Source organism: Thamnophis sirtalis, unplaced genomic scaffold, assembly GCF_051295495.1.
Source record: "Thamnophis sirtalis isolate CommonGarterSnake01/CBP01778 unplaced genomic scaffold, rThaSir2_p1.2 scaffold_3, whole genome shotgun sequence".
NCBI classification, from domain to species: Eukaryota; Metazoa; Chordata; class Lepidosauria; order Squamata; family Natricidae; genus Thamnophis; species Thamnophis sirtalis.
In genome coordinates this window covers 63,128,310-63,146,378 of record NW_028261383.1, presented here as the reverse complement: position 1 = coordinate 63,146,378, position 18,069 = coordinate 63,128,310, and the positions used below count along the sequence as shown (strand labels likewise).

At 39.9% G+C, this 18,069-nt stretch overlaps 1 protein-coding gene across 2 annotated transcripts in view; it reads right to left on the bottom strand.

Moving 5' to 3' along the window:
• Positions 1 to 1,899: 1,899 nt before the first annotated feature.
• ABTB1 (ankyrin repeat and BTB domain containing 1) overlaps positions 1,900 to 18,069 on the bottom strand; it is a 30,323-nt gene continuing 14,153 nt past the window's right edge. For both annotated transcript variants that reach the window (XM_014054727.2, XM_087708978.1), the window contains 4 exons: positions 13,485 to 13,583; positions 12,864 to 13,031; positions 8,629 to 8,829; positions 1,900 to 5,024 (listed from right to left, as the gene is read on the bottom strand). In XM_014054727.2, coding sequence (XP_013910202.2) covers positions 4,818 to 5,024; positions 8,629 to 8,829; positions 12,864 to 13,031; positions 13,485 to 13,583 — 675 coding nt within the window. In that variant the 3' untranslated portion in view covers positions 1,900 to 4,817. The remainder of the gene's footprint in view (positions 5,025 to 8,628; positions 8,830 to 12,863; positions 13,032 to 13,484; positions 13,584 to 18,069) is intronic.

The following is an 18,069-nucleotide window of genomic DNA, read 5'->3' as shown; positions in this document are numbered from 1 at the left end:
CAATTGGCTTTTAAGCAGAATAAAGTAATAATGGCTTTACAACAACTTATTTATAGCAGCTGCTGAGATTTGCCCCCCCCCACCATGCAATAAGAGAAACTCACACATTAGAGATGGTAAAAACACCTTAGTTCGCACTACATGGGGTGTAAGAGGATTTGTGCGATTTCAGGAACTGCAGTAGCTTGGGGTTGACAGATTACTAATAGTCCTAAAGGGCTCCCTGTTGATTCTGTAATGTTCACAAACTCTAAAATATTTGAGAGATTTTGAGTAAAAATAGTGCCCTGTAGAAATGCAAAACCCCCATTCAAAATTTGACTTTTAAAAAGTTTCTATGTGGATTATGTACACTTTTATGTAATAATGCACAAAATAGCACGTATCTGGCGAAACTGTAAAAATGCACTTTTAAAGATAGGTCCATCAAAGCTATAATAGATAAAAAATACTAAATACCAAGGAGACATGACTTCTCACATTTTTCTTTTTGAGCTTTTCCTCATTCTATCATTTCCCCCAAACTTCCCCTTTTCAACGCATTCATTGTTCCATGGTGACTTCCCATTTATTTCACATTATTTTAATGCCCCCCCCCCCAATTGCACATGAAAGGAAAAACAATTGGTTAAAAAACACTGAGCTTTGATCAGCCCCAAGTCCCTCTCTATTCCTGTTGCTGTACCTAGTTGTTGGGAGTGACAGGCTGAAAGGGGAGGCAGCAAAGCCAAAGAAGAAAACCAAGCACCTGGGCTATCGTGATTGGCACATGTAGAGCTGTGGTGGCGCAGTGGTTAGAATGCAGTATTGCAGGCTGACTCTGCCGACTGCCAGCAGTTCTATTTTCACCAGCTCAAGGCTGATTCAGCCCTTCCATCCTTCTGAGGTCAATAAAATGGGGACCCAGATTATTGGGGGCAATATGCTGACTCGGTAAACCGCTTAAAGAGGGCTGTAAAGCACTGTGAAGCGGAATATAAGTGCTACTGCTATGTACTAATCAAGACAAACCTTATCTAGCAATAATTATAATCTGGAACAGGTGAAATATATGCAGGATAGGGGACTGGCAATAGGACCAGCACATTTTATGAGTGTTGCTTCACTCAGAAGTGGAGGGAAAAAATGGACAAAGATCTCTTCTTTCTTCTCCACTTTCGTGAGTAACCAACTTCCAAACGTGACATAAATTGTTCTCACATTAATTCCAGGTCACAACCACTTCAGGTGATAAGCATTGCAATTTGAATTTAAGGTTGTGGCCACTATACACATTGACTCTGGTTCCCCATATATCTTGCAAGGCTTTGTTAACATCTTGTAAGATAATGATATGGAAGGGTTAAAGTCATCGGCTAGGAGTATTGTGAACTATAAAGCAGCCAGAATGTGATGCTGACAAACTTTGAACTACTAAAACTTGGATTGCTTTGGTGAAGTTAGAATTATACCCTTTGATTCTGTGAAGGAGACAAAATATTCAATTACCTAAGAAAAATGCTGGCATTACTCCAGTTCCCCTGTGTGTTACTTTTTCCTGACAAAGCCATGAAAAGCTTGTGCTTTCATTTTTTCATATATTTTTTAAACCACACAGAATTAAGTACTATAAAATATTGGCATCTACAAGACTAGATTCAGAAATGATGCAAGTTCCTATATCAATAGTCTGATAGCTGTGTTTAGTGTCAAATTAAATGGTATCAGGTCTATATATATAAAGCATTTTCCCAAGCTACTATCATCTCTAAATGGTAACTTCTGGCAATTAAATATGCCATCAGTAAATGTTACTGTTGATTGGAAGATGGCATCAAGGTTGAGTCTTGGTAGCATAAATAATATGGAACATTTGCAGCACTCAATTTTAATAATTAATGAGGCACAGGAAAAGCAAGATTAATGAAATAGACTCTTTTATTGCTGCACACATGCTTATATATTAAGCTTTTAAATATATAATTATATTGCCATTCTGTAAAGCTTTACATTCTCTTTATTTTAAATAATAGAGGGCCAGGTTAAAAGTAAGTTCATAATAGTAAGAAGTCTGACATTTAAACTTTTAACAATGCAATTAATAGCCAGGAAGACTATACGATAAATAATTAGAGACACATTGTTTTCCTCTTTGGACTTAAGGAAGGTGACTTTTCACTATACGTATGTTAAATAGGTATTATCTGTTTTTATACACAACTCTGATTTATACAAGGACAACCAACAAAATACAAGACAGAACAAGGGGACAATTCATCAAGGAACTGCACTGAGCAGCAGCTTCAAAACACATTAATACTGGTAATTCATTCTGAATTTACTTACAATTCTCAGTACTAAGCTTTGTTAAGCCACCTTCACTGCTTATCTAAAAGATAACTGGACAATATTTTTAAAAAAGTATTTTTATTTTAAAAAAACCAAACACCAAAAGCAATTACCAGTAGTAATTTTCTGTGCTTACATCATGTTAACTTTACTAGATACTTGCAAGGAAGAGAACACTGGGATGCTATGTATAAAAAAGCTTACTGTGCTTTGTTTTTGTTCCAATAATTTACTGTTTCAAAGAAAAAATGGAAATAGAAAAGGTTTTTATGATTTATTCCAGTATGATGTCCATTTATTCACTGGAGCGGGGTTTATAAATTGGTACAAGATTCTATAATATTTGCCAAAGATGTTTGCCAAAAAGAAATGTCAAGAAATGCAGCATTTTAGTTCCCTTCATTGTCCTAGTAAAATGCAGGAAAAGAAAGACCTTGGCCAGGCTTTATTTATGGCTTGTGAATAACAAGACTAGTTCCACATGCTTTTAAATAAGCACCATTCCTTTAAGAGGTGTGCTTTCCTTGACAGACTATTAAGAACACACAAGTTCTTGACCTTATGGATAAAGAGTTATCAGTGCATGGAAAATTGTGCTAGAATCCAACATCATTTTAGTTGCATCCATGTCTCACTAAAGTTAATCTACCATTGCAATTGCTGTAACACTTACTAACAGTATTACCATAGTATAGGGACAATATTGCCTCATAAAGTCAGGATAAGCCAAATGGGATTTAGTTTTTTCCTTGTCAAATTTCTCTAACAATGAGCACATAATTCTAGAGTAGTTGGGTGACACAGAACCCTGCCTGATCTACCTAGTATGGTTTCTATATTGAGCACTCATTTTTCTGCATTTCCCATCCCTCCCCTCCCACTCTCTGAATGGCCCGAATACATTTTCCATCTATCATTCATAATGGGGAGAAGGGGAGGCAGTAACAACAAACATAATGAACTGGACAATGGTGAGACACTATTTACTTACAGATTAAGATCTTAATAACCAGAATCTTTTATCTTTTTTCTGTGCAACATGTAAATACGGCATGATGATGAGGCAGATTATGAAAGGTCAGGTAGAAAACTTGATAAACAGTAGTTCAGGACACCTCTATGTCTCTGCTATGTTGTTCTGAATTTAGTAATTAAACTAATCTCATGAGTTATCTATATATACCCTAGATTTAATATATACAGAATGGGGAAACAGCGGTAGTCTCATTTAGGAAATCTGCCAATCAATTACCTAGAGCCAGCCAGAACATCTGTTATCAACAGGTGATTGTAGATATTAGAACTGTGTACATATGGACCACCCACACCTCACTGCATCCAACAATAGAATGTTAATTTTTTATACAGATCTTCACATAGGGGACCTTAATGTGAACTGACTTAATTCAAATGATGTATACCCTAAAATATTGCACTATGTAGGCCGGGGGTGTCAAACTCGTGGCCCACAGACCAGATGCATCATGTGCTGGCCACACCCACCCCTGGTTTAAAAAAGTTGTGATACATCACATGACGACACCAGCTTGACACCCCTGGTGTAGACTATGCCATGTGAATATATTCCCCTCTGCCATTCGATATATCAAAGGGTAGAACTAGTTAGCAAGATGATACCTTCTATTGCCTCACAATATTGGGATCGGTACAAAACAGATTTATGCTTCCACTGCAAAGGGAAACAATGCTCCATCGGTCCATTGTGGTATCGTGCAAGTACAACACAGTCACTTGTACATACATACTCCATGCTAACATTTGTGAATCACTTAAGTGAATCCCCAAGCATACTAAAATCAAAGGAAAGTTACTATCTACAGATATACTAAACCTCCATGTCTCAATGTCCCCTACAATATAGCAGGGAAAGGAGGGGGCGAGGCCGTGCATTTGCACCTAGCGATGACAAAATATTTTATTTCAAGGATCAGAACAGATTTCTTTTTAAGTAAATGAATTTGATGACCTGATGAATAAGGCAGCTACATTAAAAAACTGAGGGTCTGCTCAGATCCGGCTGTGCACATTTGGAAGATTAGGGTGTAAGACTAACAAACAGTAGGCAATCTCAGCTTCTAGTCCACCAACTTCATATTCTTATAATTCAGTAAAAGCTTTCATTTCCTTCTTTACCCAGCAGGAATGGCAATATTCTGAAGGATGGACCCCTTTTCATTAGGATTTTTGGGACAGCAAACAGTACATTTCTTACATAAGGTATGCAAATCTTTCCTCAACAACGTAACATACACCTCACCACGTTTTCAAAATACAGATTCTTCTGGGGACCCATTTCCTGGAAGAAGAAGAAATACTAATCCAGATGTAATAGTAACATCAAAGAATAAGGGAAACTTAAATAAAGCATAAAGAAATGGGAAAATCAAACAGAGAGAAAAAGATGTGAACTTTGCAGAAATGAACTCTGAACTGATACCTCATATAATGACACAAGAAATCCTCCCAGGTTAACATTCAAGTCCTATGCTAGCCAAAAGATTATCCAGGGCATCTAATTTCTGGTTCGCCTCTTCAATGGCGCTGTACGTTTGAACATTGCTGGTAATGTGAAAGCGGATGTCGTCCACAAGAGGAATAGAGTCTGTCTCCTGCCGCTCTTCCACGGCATCCGCATTCTCCTTCACTGCTGCGGCAAATTCCTCAGACTCCACTAACTGAAGAAACAAAAGACAGAAAATGGATAAATCCAGGAGAATCTTTATCAAACTGCTGTCAATGGCAATAAACGTAAACACTGAAGCATACAAGAGTGTGAGGTGGCTAACCCTAAAAACCACTCTTTTCACCAACCTGATTCTGCTCTCAGAATAAGATCAAATATATATCTTAAAAAAGCAGCGTTCTAATGCTATAACAAAGAAAATATAGCGATGGCATAATCTTTTGAAAATAATAGCTAAGGATCTTGGGATCAAACCTTGACCATTGGCCTTTTAGCCAGATTGCTTTTAAACACACAACTCACAGGGGAATGTCTGCAGCCTCACTCACATCATAACAAGCATTGTCTCCACTTCATGCTTCTGTTTTGGATAGCTTTTTCCAATAAACTATAACAATGAAAAGGACTTCTTTGAATTCTGAACTCGGGGGAGATTAGTTCAATATCTCGTACTGGTTTGGAGATGAGAAGGACAATTTCAAAAAAATCAATTGTTGGATCTATGATAAGCAAAATTGGGCTATGCTTGTTCCTATTAAAAACATGGGTGAGGAATTTTGTATTAGTGAAACTGTTAATTTATGGGGGGGGGGTGCATTTTCACAGACAGGAAAGAATTTCACACCTCTTTCAAAGCCTGTTAAGTAAAGAATGTTGCAACTTATGTGGGAGTGCTAATTAGAACCATTTATAACATCAGTGAATTGATTAGGGAACAGTGAATTTCACTTAGGAAAAATTGATGCGGGCCAAACAGATTTTCCATATTCCATAACATGTGTGAAATTACATGGGAAGAAACACCACCATTTCCCTTTACTGGGACAAACACTGGTGTGGATATCGATATCATCTATATTTCTATCTATCTATCTATCTATCTATCTATCTATCTATCTATCTATCTATCTATCTATCATCTATCATCTATCTATCTATCTATCTATCATCACATACACATTCACACACACACACACACACACACACAGTGTATATACAATGTACTACAGACTACTTAAAGCATAACTCAAAAATGATTTCCTTATCAATTTAATTAGAATGATAAAATGTAGCTTTCTCTACATGTACTTTCAAAAGGTACAACATATACTTAAGATTAAAGCAACAGGACATTGCTGCATGTGACCTAAGTATGTATATGATAATTCACACTCTTTTACAAATTTTCTCTTGTAGCCTAAGCTGGTGCATGCAGCCAAGATTTAGTATATGAAAAAAAAGAGCCGATACGAAACCAGTGTTATTATTTTTATATGCAAACTTGAACAATTTTCCATATGGGAAAAAATACACAACTGAATTTATAAATAATTCAATACTACATACACAGACATACATCGACACACACAGTCAACCCATCTCATAAATTCTTAGGATGAATATCTCATTCACATGTTACATCTCTATCTAAAAATACCAACAACATGCTAAGCATATCAGGCAGCTGATTCAGACAAATCACTTAAATTTCCCTATCACATCACCAATAAAATATAAAATACTTCATATTTATATTGTCTATTTTTAAATATTTTAATAAAGCAGCCATATAAATCAGGATGATATTCATTCCAGTACTAACGATTTAGAAGTAGAGGTTTTAAAGTAAAAAAAAAGTTAATAACTTTCCAATACGTAATAAAAGACTTTATAGCCAAATAAGAACATTCTCATACACATTCTTAATTATATCAATTCTCACTTATATGGATGTTAACACAGGTGCCACTGAGGTTCCAAGAAGCTTAGGGATTAAATTAACTGTTCTTATGAATTCATTTTGTTCATGACAAAAATTTAAATCACTTCAAAGAAATTCCTTCATTTTATAAAGGTTTGCTTGACAAAATTAAAATGCATCACACATTGATTAAGAATACAGAATATTATCTTAGAACTGACATAATGTGTTCCTTTAGACCAGTGGTCCCCAACCTTTTTATCGCCGCGGACCAGTCAGCCTTTGATAATTTTACCGTGGCCCGCTGAGCGCGCGCAGGGGTGGGGGGGCGTTGTTTTAAATCCACCTTCCCAATTCAACACCTGAATCATATCCCACCTTCCATTTTGAATGTAGATTTTAAGGAATAAACAGCTGAATTAATCAAGGTCAAAGATAAAAAGAGCAAGGGCAAAATTAAATAAGCCAGAGGATAGCAATGTAAAAAGAATACAGTATTAAGGAGAGAAAGGAGAAGAAAAAACCTCGCTTCTGCTGAGGTCAGGGAAATGTTTGATACTGATCTGGCTGGGTAAGAGTCCAAGAGTCCATATCGCCAATAACTACGCGTGGGGGGAAAGGAAATGTGTTTTGTGAGGAAGAGAAAGAGCGCGCTTCACCGATGCCCGTTGGCGAAAGTTTGGATCTCCCCTCAAAAGACCCCCCCGCCCTCGGCTGCCCGACGTTCTCTCTCTCTCTCTCTCTCTCTCTCTACCTCTCCCGCCGTTCCTTCTCACAAGCCAAGGCCGGGCGGGGAAGCGCCGTCTCCGTCTCGGGCGCGCCGCCCCTCCCTGGGCAACTCGGAGACGACTGAGCCGAGGAGGACAGCGAGAAAAAGAAGAGAGCGGCCAGCAACGACCGCCGGGGAAGCCGCCAGGGCCTCCAAGGGCTCCGCTTCCAGCGCATGGTCTGCCCCCTCCTCGCCTCGCTTCCAGGCGAGCCGACTGAGGCGAGAAAGGAGAAAGAGGCGGAGGCGTTCACTGAGGGGACGGCTGACTCGGGGAGGGGGTGGTGTAGTAGCGGGGGATTCTTCCTCCTCGCCTCACTTGCTCCTGTGCTTCCGCGCAGCTCCCCCCCTCCGGCGACGGCGCTGCATGAGTGAAGAGTCGGCCGTTGCATGGCCCCCGGCCGCTGCGCGGCCCGGTGCCAGGTACTCCACGGCCCGGCACCGGTCCGCGGACCGGGGGTTGGGGACCACTGCTTTAGACCAATTCTGTCTCATCATTATTAGGTATTAATTATTTTCCCCCTAAACCATGACTTTTTGGGAGTACAGAAACATATAAAACTGTATCATCACACATATCTTAAAGTGGGGGGAAATCATGAATTGATAGCATTTTTTCTTTTTCAACAAATATTTTTAATTAAAAGGCATAAGCTGTAGCTTACTTCATCAGATCATTAGTTGAAGAGGAAATATCTATCATTGGTTTCACTGAAGCTGCAATGTTAAGATTTTTGATAGTTTTCATATTCTTCTATTTATTCCACATTTGATGGGATTGCTTTTGAAGGATTGTCTTGCTTTTGGTTAAATATAAATTGTAACTGTACATAGTATTTGTATTGATAAAAGTTTTTTAGATGAAGAAACAGCTTGGCAGAGTTATCATTTTTCTCACTATAACATGGGAAATAGTGTTTATTTCACTATACGACATCCCTTCCTATATACATCCATTTCTATAGAAACCAACTGTGGTTATGGTTATAAAAAATATCAAATTTTACAAATAAAATAATCGCTTATTGGAATTTAAAAGTTTTAAAGACCTTTCATATCAAATATTCATTTGTAGCCTGCCAGACAAATACTATCTATAGAAGCTGTCCTTCACCTCCTCTTTATTACCTTCTCAATTATCCTTGCCATATACTCTGTGCATTGATCTTCCAATCGGGTCAGCTGGAATAGCTTTGCAATCTTCCAGATGCTGACAACACTATCTTCATCAAGAACCTGTGCCAAAATTCTCCCACACAGGCGCTTGAGCCCAGGTAACAGATACATATCGGCCACACAAAGCACTTCATAGGCGTTTTCAGGAGACAACTGCTGGGACAAAAAGGTATCAATGTAACTAGATTCAGTATGACTCCAAAGCCAATACATGGCCCATCTACAAAACAGACTGAAAACCCAATCTGGATTAGGACTAAGGAGACACAGATTGTAGTTCAATCTCAGCCATGGAAGTGCACTTGGGACAACTCATACGTTCTCTCCTCAACCTATATCCCAGGGCTGTTGGGGGCAGGGGGAATTAAAGGTGTAGTGCTAAATGTGTGGTGCCTAAAGTTGCTTGAGGAAAGAAGTATAAATCCAACAAATAACAAGTGTCTTCTGGCATCGTATTCCTCAATTCCCTGATCAGTACATGTGTAATTTAAGATTAATAAATCTACAATATTGTTAATGATTACACACAGCATTGATATTTTCAGTCTTTTCATTTATCTCACAATATAGATAGCCCTCACCCAACAACCATTCAAAGTGCTAAACAAATGGCATTTATCATGGGTCTGCAATGGGTCTTACAGCATCCCTACGGTCACAGGATCAAAATCCAGGTGCTTGGAGCATACCTTTTCATCCACAAGGTGCTTCAATACCTCCAATCAACCTATCTCCTCCCCACCATCTTTGCTCTTTTGATCTCCCTCTCTGCACCTCCATTTGTCCTTTGTTACCTTCTTCCGTCTGCTACAAGGTGAATCCAGCAGCTGTATCATGAAGGTCAGCTGGGGATGGGAGTGCAGAGGGTCAGGGGCAGCAGAATGCAGTGTGGCCAAATGGGCAGAGATGGGAGGATGATGGGTGGGAGGGGAAGAGTTGAAGTACCTCTGCGTTCATAAAGGTTCCACCACAATACCGCGAAGCCCTTATCCGCGGAGACATAAGCGCGAGTGCTAATCTGCGCCATCCGAATCGCTAAAGCAAATGCGACCTTACCGCGCTGACATAAGGGGAGAGGGCAAATCCGCGACTTCCGAAGCACCCTAAACCTAACCCTAAACCTAACCCTAAACCTAACCCTAAAGCAAACCCCTAAACCTAATCCTAACCCTTACCTTAATTTAAATCGGCTTTCTGCCGCCGCGCTGTTTTAAAGAGCCCTTCTGTCGCGGCGGTGTTGTCGCGGCGGTGATGACGCGTGGTGATGACACCGCGGCTTTAGCGACGCGGTTTTATCACCACTATTTTGATGAGCGCGGTTTTGTCGTGCCATGGTTCATAAATGCAGGCAGGCTGCCAAGTGCTCAAATTCTGTTCAAGTGACCATGTGGTGGCTGCAACGGCCATAACTTCAAGGACTGGTCTAAATAGAATTTTTTCAGCACCGTTGTCATTTCAAATGGTCAGTAAACAAATGGCCCTTAAATGAGGACTACCTGTATTGCATTGGCAAAGGACACTAAGCTAGGGGGAGTAGCAACATCTTAGGGAATGAAATCCTGATTCAAAATGACCTTGATGGTGCAAGTGGGAAAGTGCCTTTTAGCTGGCTAAAGGAAAACAAGGACAGATGGCTTGGTTTGGCAGCTTTACTCTTGTCCTGCAGGGCAGCAAAGAGAAAAGGAAGGGGCACAATCTCAAACAATGTTCCACAGAGCAACAGGAGCTCCTGCTCTACATCTATCCTCTACAGAACAATTGTCGCAAGACTGTGGAGCAGTCAACATATCTTCTTGGTGCGATAAATTTAGGGAGAGGATGACACAGTAACTGACTTAATGCTAGAAAGAGGTCACTATTATATCTTTCACTTACGTCTGTTGAAGAGCAAATATGGTTACTCTCTAGGGCAAAAAAAAAAAAAAGGCAAAAAGCAGTTACTGCAGAGAGCAACCTAATAAATCCGTCTTCAGAAGAAAGGGTGCAGCTATTCTCTGCCTTTGTTCTTCCTTTTCAGTACATGAAGTACTGTGCACATATAGACAAGTATACAGTACACAGGCCAAGTTCCTCTGCAGTGAAATTAGGCTAGTTCATTGTGAGATATACATTCAATGTACGGAGATGACATTTTACCTATCATACCTGATGGAACTTCATGGCTCAGATGTTAAATGTTAATTTCTCTTTAAACTTAGAAAAACAAGGCATATATTTATGACTTTATTTTAAGTTTAATTTGTCCAAAGACCATTGCTTATTTGACTGCATTATAATGAATGACTGAATGTGACAGTTACCACTCTTCCATTTTACACTGAAAATTCACTGTCTTGGGGAAAAAACAGATATTTAGTGGGCTAGTGTCTATAATCATGTTGACATCACAGACACCACACTATTGTTTCATATCCTCTACCTTTTTGAAGAATTCTTATTAAACAAATTCATCATTATCTGTGAAAAATACCTGGTTATCAAGTTTCTCAGAACTCAACTGTCAGAATGAGGTAGAGAAAATAGAGCATCTATGCTATAGAGTTCAGTTCCATTAAGAATTTTCTAAATTCTAAAGCTGCAACCAAGACTTTGCACAATATGCGACAAGAAAATGCAGCATAAAAACAGCACAAACTATTTTTAGCTCTGGCCAGTTTGCTAACTGTATACTGCCCTCTACTGGCAAACTGACCACTCTGTGCACTATCAGGCTTCTGTAATGTCACTTTTCCACTGAGCTCAACTCCTGCTTGCTTTATGGATACATCCCTACATTATTCTTGGCAATCACAAGTTTTTGGTTCTAGGACTTTTTTTCGCCCATCTTTCCTGTTGAGTCAACAATATAATTTACAAAAATATTCCTTGAAAGTGAAAATTTCACTTTCAAAAGTGAAAGAATGAACATGTGTCAATATATGCATGTGTGTGTATGAATGTTGTGTATACATATGTGTTGTGGCCCAGCAGGAACCGTTTGAGCTGCCACCAGACTCCCACAGCGAGGGGCCCTCTGAGTCGGCTCTGGAGGATGTGGAGGACCCTGGACAGGGTTCCGACTCCGAGCAGGGCGCAGAGAGACTGGTTGGCCACCAGGAGGCACCTGAGCCTTGTACCAGTGGGGAGGAGACAAGGGAGAGTGAGCCGGAAGCCAGTAGTGAGTTCTTCCTGGATGCATGGCATCGAAGAGATAATAGGCGTCAGGAACAATTACGCAATTACAGGTAATTGCACTCAGCTGGTGGTCATTAGGCTCCTCTCCAGACTATAAAAAGGCTACTTGTGCACACGCCCCTCTTTGCAGAAGTCATCACAGAATCGAATGTCGGAGAACTTTGTATGAACTTGGCAAGCTGGATTGCTGCCAAGCTTTATCTGTGTTTATTGCTGCCCAAGCCTGTTTGTGCCGGGTTGCTGCCAAGGACCTGTTTGTCTGTTAATTAGATGCCGTAATTTATCTCTGACTCGGAGTGTGCTTTGGTGTGGAACGAAGGGGGTCAGAACACATATGTACACACACACACACGTATTCTCCATGTATAGGGAAACAAAAGATATATGTGAAAGTAAAGGCCAAAAAGGTCCCAGGGGTGTTACAAGCATTTGGGACTGTGACTCCTAAACTGGGAAGAGTATGGCTCCCAACAGATCCCAGGATTGACATCAGCGCTCCCTTGTCCAGTAAACTGCATTGCTAGGGACAGTTAAGACACTGCGCAGAACCCTCAAACTCCCAGGTCTCTGCTAGAGGACCTTCAATGGAGGAAGACACATGCCACCCATAAGGGTGGGGAGGGATTTGTAAAATCATTGTATATATGGGGCAGGAATCCAGGAAACAGAACAAATTTAATAAGTCACTTCCTTTTAACCAAAAAAAATAATTATATTCAATATGTCTTTTATTAATAAAGTCTCAAGTAAAATACAAGCCAAAAAATGGTAAATCAGCCAAGAATCACAAAAATTGCAGAAAGGTAGAGAAATATTTTAAGAGAATCAAAAAAGGATGGAAGAGATTATGTTACCTTAATTTAATGGATACTTTTATTGATCTTCATAAAAGTGCAGCAAGCATCAGACATTGCCGGTTCTGATACGTTTATTTTGCTCTATAACATTGTCATCCTTGCTAGAAGGAATAGTCTAAAGGGCCTCATGCTGAGAGAGAAGGAACCCAGCCTCACCTCTGTGTCATCACTGTAGATGTAATAGAGAACTCTGATGAAGATCTCCTCTGAAATGTTGTGAAGAGTCACCACAGGGATACTGGGTTGGGTTTGTAGCTCCTCACTCTCCGAGAAGTGGTCCTCCAGAAGGGCTTTGAAATAGTCACTTCGGCCACAGAAAAATGCCTTCAAAAAGAGAAAGAATATGTAGGTGTATGCATTTGTATGTGTATGGATGCATATCTGTATAAACACACACATACACAGACACAATAATGGAATCTTCTTGGTTAAAATAGGCAAGGAGCAGGATCCAGAAAGGGGTCTGTGACAAGTTACCCATCCCAAACTTTTTAAAGATCAAAATTCATCATGCCTGCCATCTTTAATCTTTATTTTTTGTTTTATTTACTTTATTGTAACTTGTTGTTGTGAGCCCCCAAGACTCGTTGAAAGTTGGGAGACATATAAGTTTAATAAGTAATCATTTACTCTTTCTGATAGCACATTCCTATTCTGGAAATTTCCTACAAGATGTCCCATAAATAAATGAGTGGGTATCATTGGTTCTATACAAGATCTTTTAATATTTAGGAATACAACAAGAATCGACTCAAATCAAATCAATGCACCCTATACCTTGTGACACAGGAAACTGTAATTTGACACTCGGAAACACAGATCAGGATAACTACTGAAGCTGTCGGTGCTATCAAAAGGCAATTCTCCAAAACCTACCTATACACAAAACAGAAATAAAACAACTTTAACATCTGACCGTATATTTAATAACATTACATGACATAAATGCACAATTATGTTTATGCATAATATACAATTATATATTCAAATACATAACGCAACACATGATAGGAGAAATATTGCCTTTTTACCACTTTTATCACCATGGCACAGGATTAAATCTAAACTCTGATCAGACTTGCTTTTTACCTTAATCCCAGTGACATTCCAAGTCTCTCCAACCACTCCATTTCTTAGAATAATTCAGTAAATCAAATAATGCCCTTGGCTCTTTGGGCTTAAGAGAGCAGTTTGGCTATAATCCTAAAACTGCTGCCTTTAAGATTTTTAAACCTGTACTCTTTGTTGCATCATAGATCTACAGTCTATGTAAGACTATGAGATCTACGTTGACTCTCTCAGAAAGTCGAATGAGCTGTAAACCAGCATTATTCATACTTTGTTGAAGCCTTGATTTGTGTTGAACTATTTGCTAGGCATTCCTTTTCCTTTCATGTATGCTTTATTTCCATTGTACATTAAATGCCGTTAATGCAATCAGCAATCAACCTTTATACTCATGTGATAATTCAAAGCTACTTGCTTTATTACATGCTTTACCTAATGAAGATATTTATTCTATCCCTTCGAATCAAACAACAGGAGAAATAAATGAAAAAGAAAGTGTTTCTATTACCATGTTTTCCCGAAAATAAGCCCTATCCTGAAAATAAGCTCTAACATTATTTTCACACATCTAATATAAGACCTATCTCAAAATAAGCCCTACTTAAGAGCCTACGCAGCCAGCTAGCCACTCTGTCTGGCTATTTGTGGTGCTGCCAACACAAGGTGAGGTAGGTTGGGGGGTTGGAGGTGCCCCACCTGTCCCACACTGGGTTACGTCAGGGCCCCTGCAGCCGGGCAATCCATGTCCCAACAACTGCCTCACAGTAGCAGCACTAGCAATCACGCCAAGCAGGAGCCCACATGGCTACCAGCCCACTTCTTCTGCTTGCTTGTGGCTACAATGGAGTAGGAGCTGAGTGACGCACTGGTGCCATGGCCACAAGGCAAGGCAGGTGTTGGGGCATGGATGCCTGGCTCCAGAGGCCATGTGCTAAGCTTGTGTGGAACAAATGGGGCAGCTTCATCCCCCTGCCTCGTTTCATGGCCATGGCACCAGCACGTATCTCGGCCTCCTGCTTCCTTGCAGCCACAAGCAAGCAGAAGAAGTGGGGTTCCCAGGACTGGCAGACCTGCTGGAGCCACTGCTGTGAGGAGAGAAGGTGTCAGGATATGGGCGGCCTGGCTGTGGGGGCCCTGAGGTAATCCAATGTGGGGCACATGGGACAGTTCCAACCCCTGCCTCATGGCCATAGACCTTGCACACCACAAGACATCCTGCTCCATTGTGGCCGTGAGCAAGCAGAAGTGCGCCTCCCATACATGAAAAAAGACATCCCCAAAAATAAGCCCTCATGCTTATTTTGGAGCCCCCCCCCCATATAAGACTGGGTCTTCTTTTGGGGGAAACATGGTAGAAGAATACATAAGAAGGGCCAGCAGAGATCACCTGGCATATACAATAAAAAATGTCTAACAGGAAACGGTATAAAAATGACATATGGTAAATTTTCTGTTTATAGCAAATCAGAATATTTTGCTCCAATGTTTAGATTTGCAGACCAAAGCTCTTTATGAGTTCCTTGTTTTATTAGTTTACTTTTGTTAACAGAGCCAAAAATGTAGGGGGACGGCAGAAAAATCTGAAAAGGATTTAACATAGAATTAAAAACACATAATGCCGGAGTTTGGAATGCTCATCAATATAATCCACATGCCGTCAAAGGATGTGTGCAACTTTATAGAGTCCTTTCATTTGGCATGTGCTCAGGCTTCAATATTCTGCCACACATTTTCCCAAAGGCAGTGGGAACCTTGGCAACTTTTCTTTGGAATAAGAGTGAAAGTCATATATATTTGGGAACAGTGGTAGGATTCAAAAATTTTTTATTACCGGTTCTGTGGGTGTGGCATGGCATGGCTTGGTGGGTGTGGCAGGGGAAGGATACTGTAAAATCTCCATTCCCTCCCCACTCCAGGGGAAGGTTAGTGCAAAATCCCCATTTCCTTCTGATCAGCTGGGACTCGGGTGGTGTGGGGCCAGTCAGAGGTGGTATTTACCGGTTCTCCAAACTGCTCAAAATTTCCACTACCGGTTCTCCAGAACTGGTCAGAACCTGCTGAATACCACCTCTGTGTGGGACAGTATGAAGCACTAGAGCTCTCACACAACTATATATTGCAATTATTACAAAATGAATAACAGTTTTTCTATATCTAACATGCCAGTATATTGGAAAGGGAAACAGAGAATACTGAAGTCTGGCATCCAGAATTGGCAAACCCCAATTATCAAAGTTTATTTTCCTAAGGCTAGAATAAGTCTTTAGAGCAGAATGAACTGAAACTTGCTCTTGGTTAAGGCTGGACTGAACCCACGAGTATTTTTTCAGTGACACCGAAAGCAGTAACATCTCTACCAAACACGATAGCTACTAAAATCTGAGCTGGCAGTATTGACAATAGCAAGCCTTTTGCAAGATACTACAAAAAAGTGAAATGAAATGAGGCTTTCAATTCAGGTAAAAAATACAGTTATGAGTAGTAAGTAAACTACCCATCAGGATTATTTAACTTTACCCTAAGAAATATGGCTTTTTCTCCCTTATATGAAATGAACTCATTTATGTTTCTTTCCTTTAATGCTTTTGGAACCCAAAGTGCCATAAAGTTTTATATATGATATGTCTTAGCTCTCACCAGTGTTTTATCATGATGGAAGTAATTCAGTCTATGTTCTTAAACTGCATGCCTACAGTATTCCTCCATCTGGGGGACAGATTTATCTACAGTTAAAAGTAAACAGTAAAACAGTACACCCCATTTGATGTTTGTAGAGATTCTCAGTCATCCAGGTCATGGTCGTCCCAAATGTGCTTTTTCAGTAGGCAACTGGAGTTTCTTGTTTTTTTCTTTTGAAGACAAGAACCAGGAATACTACTTAGGTGACCCTGAGGACACAGATAAACCTCCAAGTGCTTCAAATACCCTCTAAAAGAATGCTAATTACCAGCTGTCTGCAAGGAATATAAATCCTTCCATTCCCCCCTATCCTGTCAGAGCTGAAGAAGCTTCTTGAACAAGAAGCAAAATGTCTTCAAAGAAAAAACAAGAAAGTCCAGTGAAAAAGCACCTTTGGGACACCCCATTTGACATTTGATTTGCTGTTTCAACTTTTTAAATATATTTCAAAATACAGATATTTTATCTTCACTTCAACAATACCACTAAAGGAAATACAACAAATATCTTGCACCGTTTACATTTTGTAGTCCATCCTGTAATTTAAATAAACCTAAATGCAAATGTCCATGGAAAAATTAAGGATACCACCTATATTTATCATTACCTCAAATATCTAGAACCAGACTCAGGTGCACCAGATCAGGTGCAAATGATCAGAACTAGGATGAATACGTCTTGTTGAAATCTCAGACATTTAGTTTGTTTGCTCTTTGCTGTTGAAGTGTGTAGTATTACCATGCCTAGATCAAAGAACACCGAAGCCTTCAGAAAGAAGATTATGGACGTCTATAGGCCTGGGATTGGATTTAAAAGGAATTCCAAGCAATTGGACATTAATCATTCTCCTGTCCAGAAGATCATCTACAAATGGAGATTTCAAACAAAATCCAAGTTGTCCCAGTCAGACCATCCTAGTAAGTTTGCATGAGAGCAAAAATGTCAAGCACACCTCCTTCAGCAACCAAGAAAGAAACCACTTAACACCATTTGTAGAATTAAGAGTACTTTTACTGGTTATGAAAAGATAGCAGCGAAGTAAAGCAAGATCTGAGGCAGAAACGCACGAAATCATACATATCAAACATTTGCCCAACCCCCTCCTCCCAACAACCCCCCATCCCATTGCCCAATCTGCAAATCTTAGGTGTCATGTGGGTGCATCTCCAAGAAGCATCATCAGGTTGGTATACAGGACGGTTGGCTTTGACCAACTCCAAACATTGGCCATCAGCATGCGCAGAAGATGAGGAGAACAAAACTACCTTTTTAACTATCTCTCCTGTACCAATTATTCCCATCCCAAATACCAAAGTGCAGGAGTTTACTTTTAAAAATAGAGCTGCACAACTTAGATCTATATGGAAGGTGTGCCATGGGAAAACTTCCAAAACGTCCAAAAAGAACACCAGGGCAAGACTAAAGTTTACTCCTGGTCTTTGCCAAGACCAGGACTTCTTGAACAAGATGTTTTGGACAGAGGAGACAAGAATGGAGATATTTGGCCAAAGTATACATCAGAGGATATTTGATGAAAACCAAAGACAGAATTTCACCAGAAGAACCTTCTACCAACTGTAAAACGTGGTGGCAGAAATGTTATGATCTGGGGCTA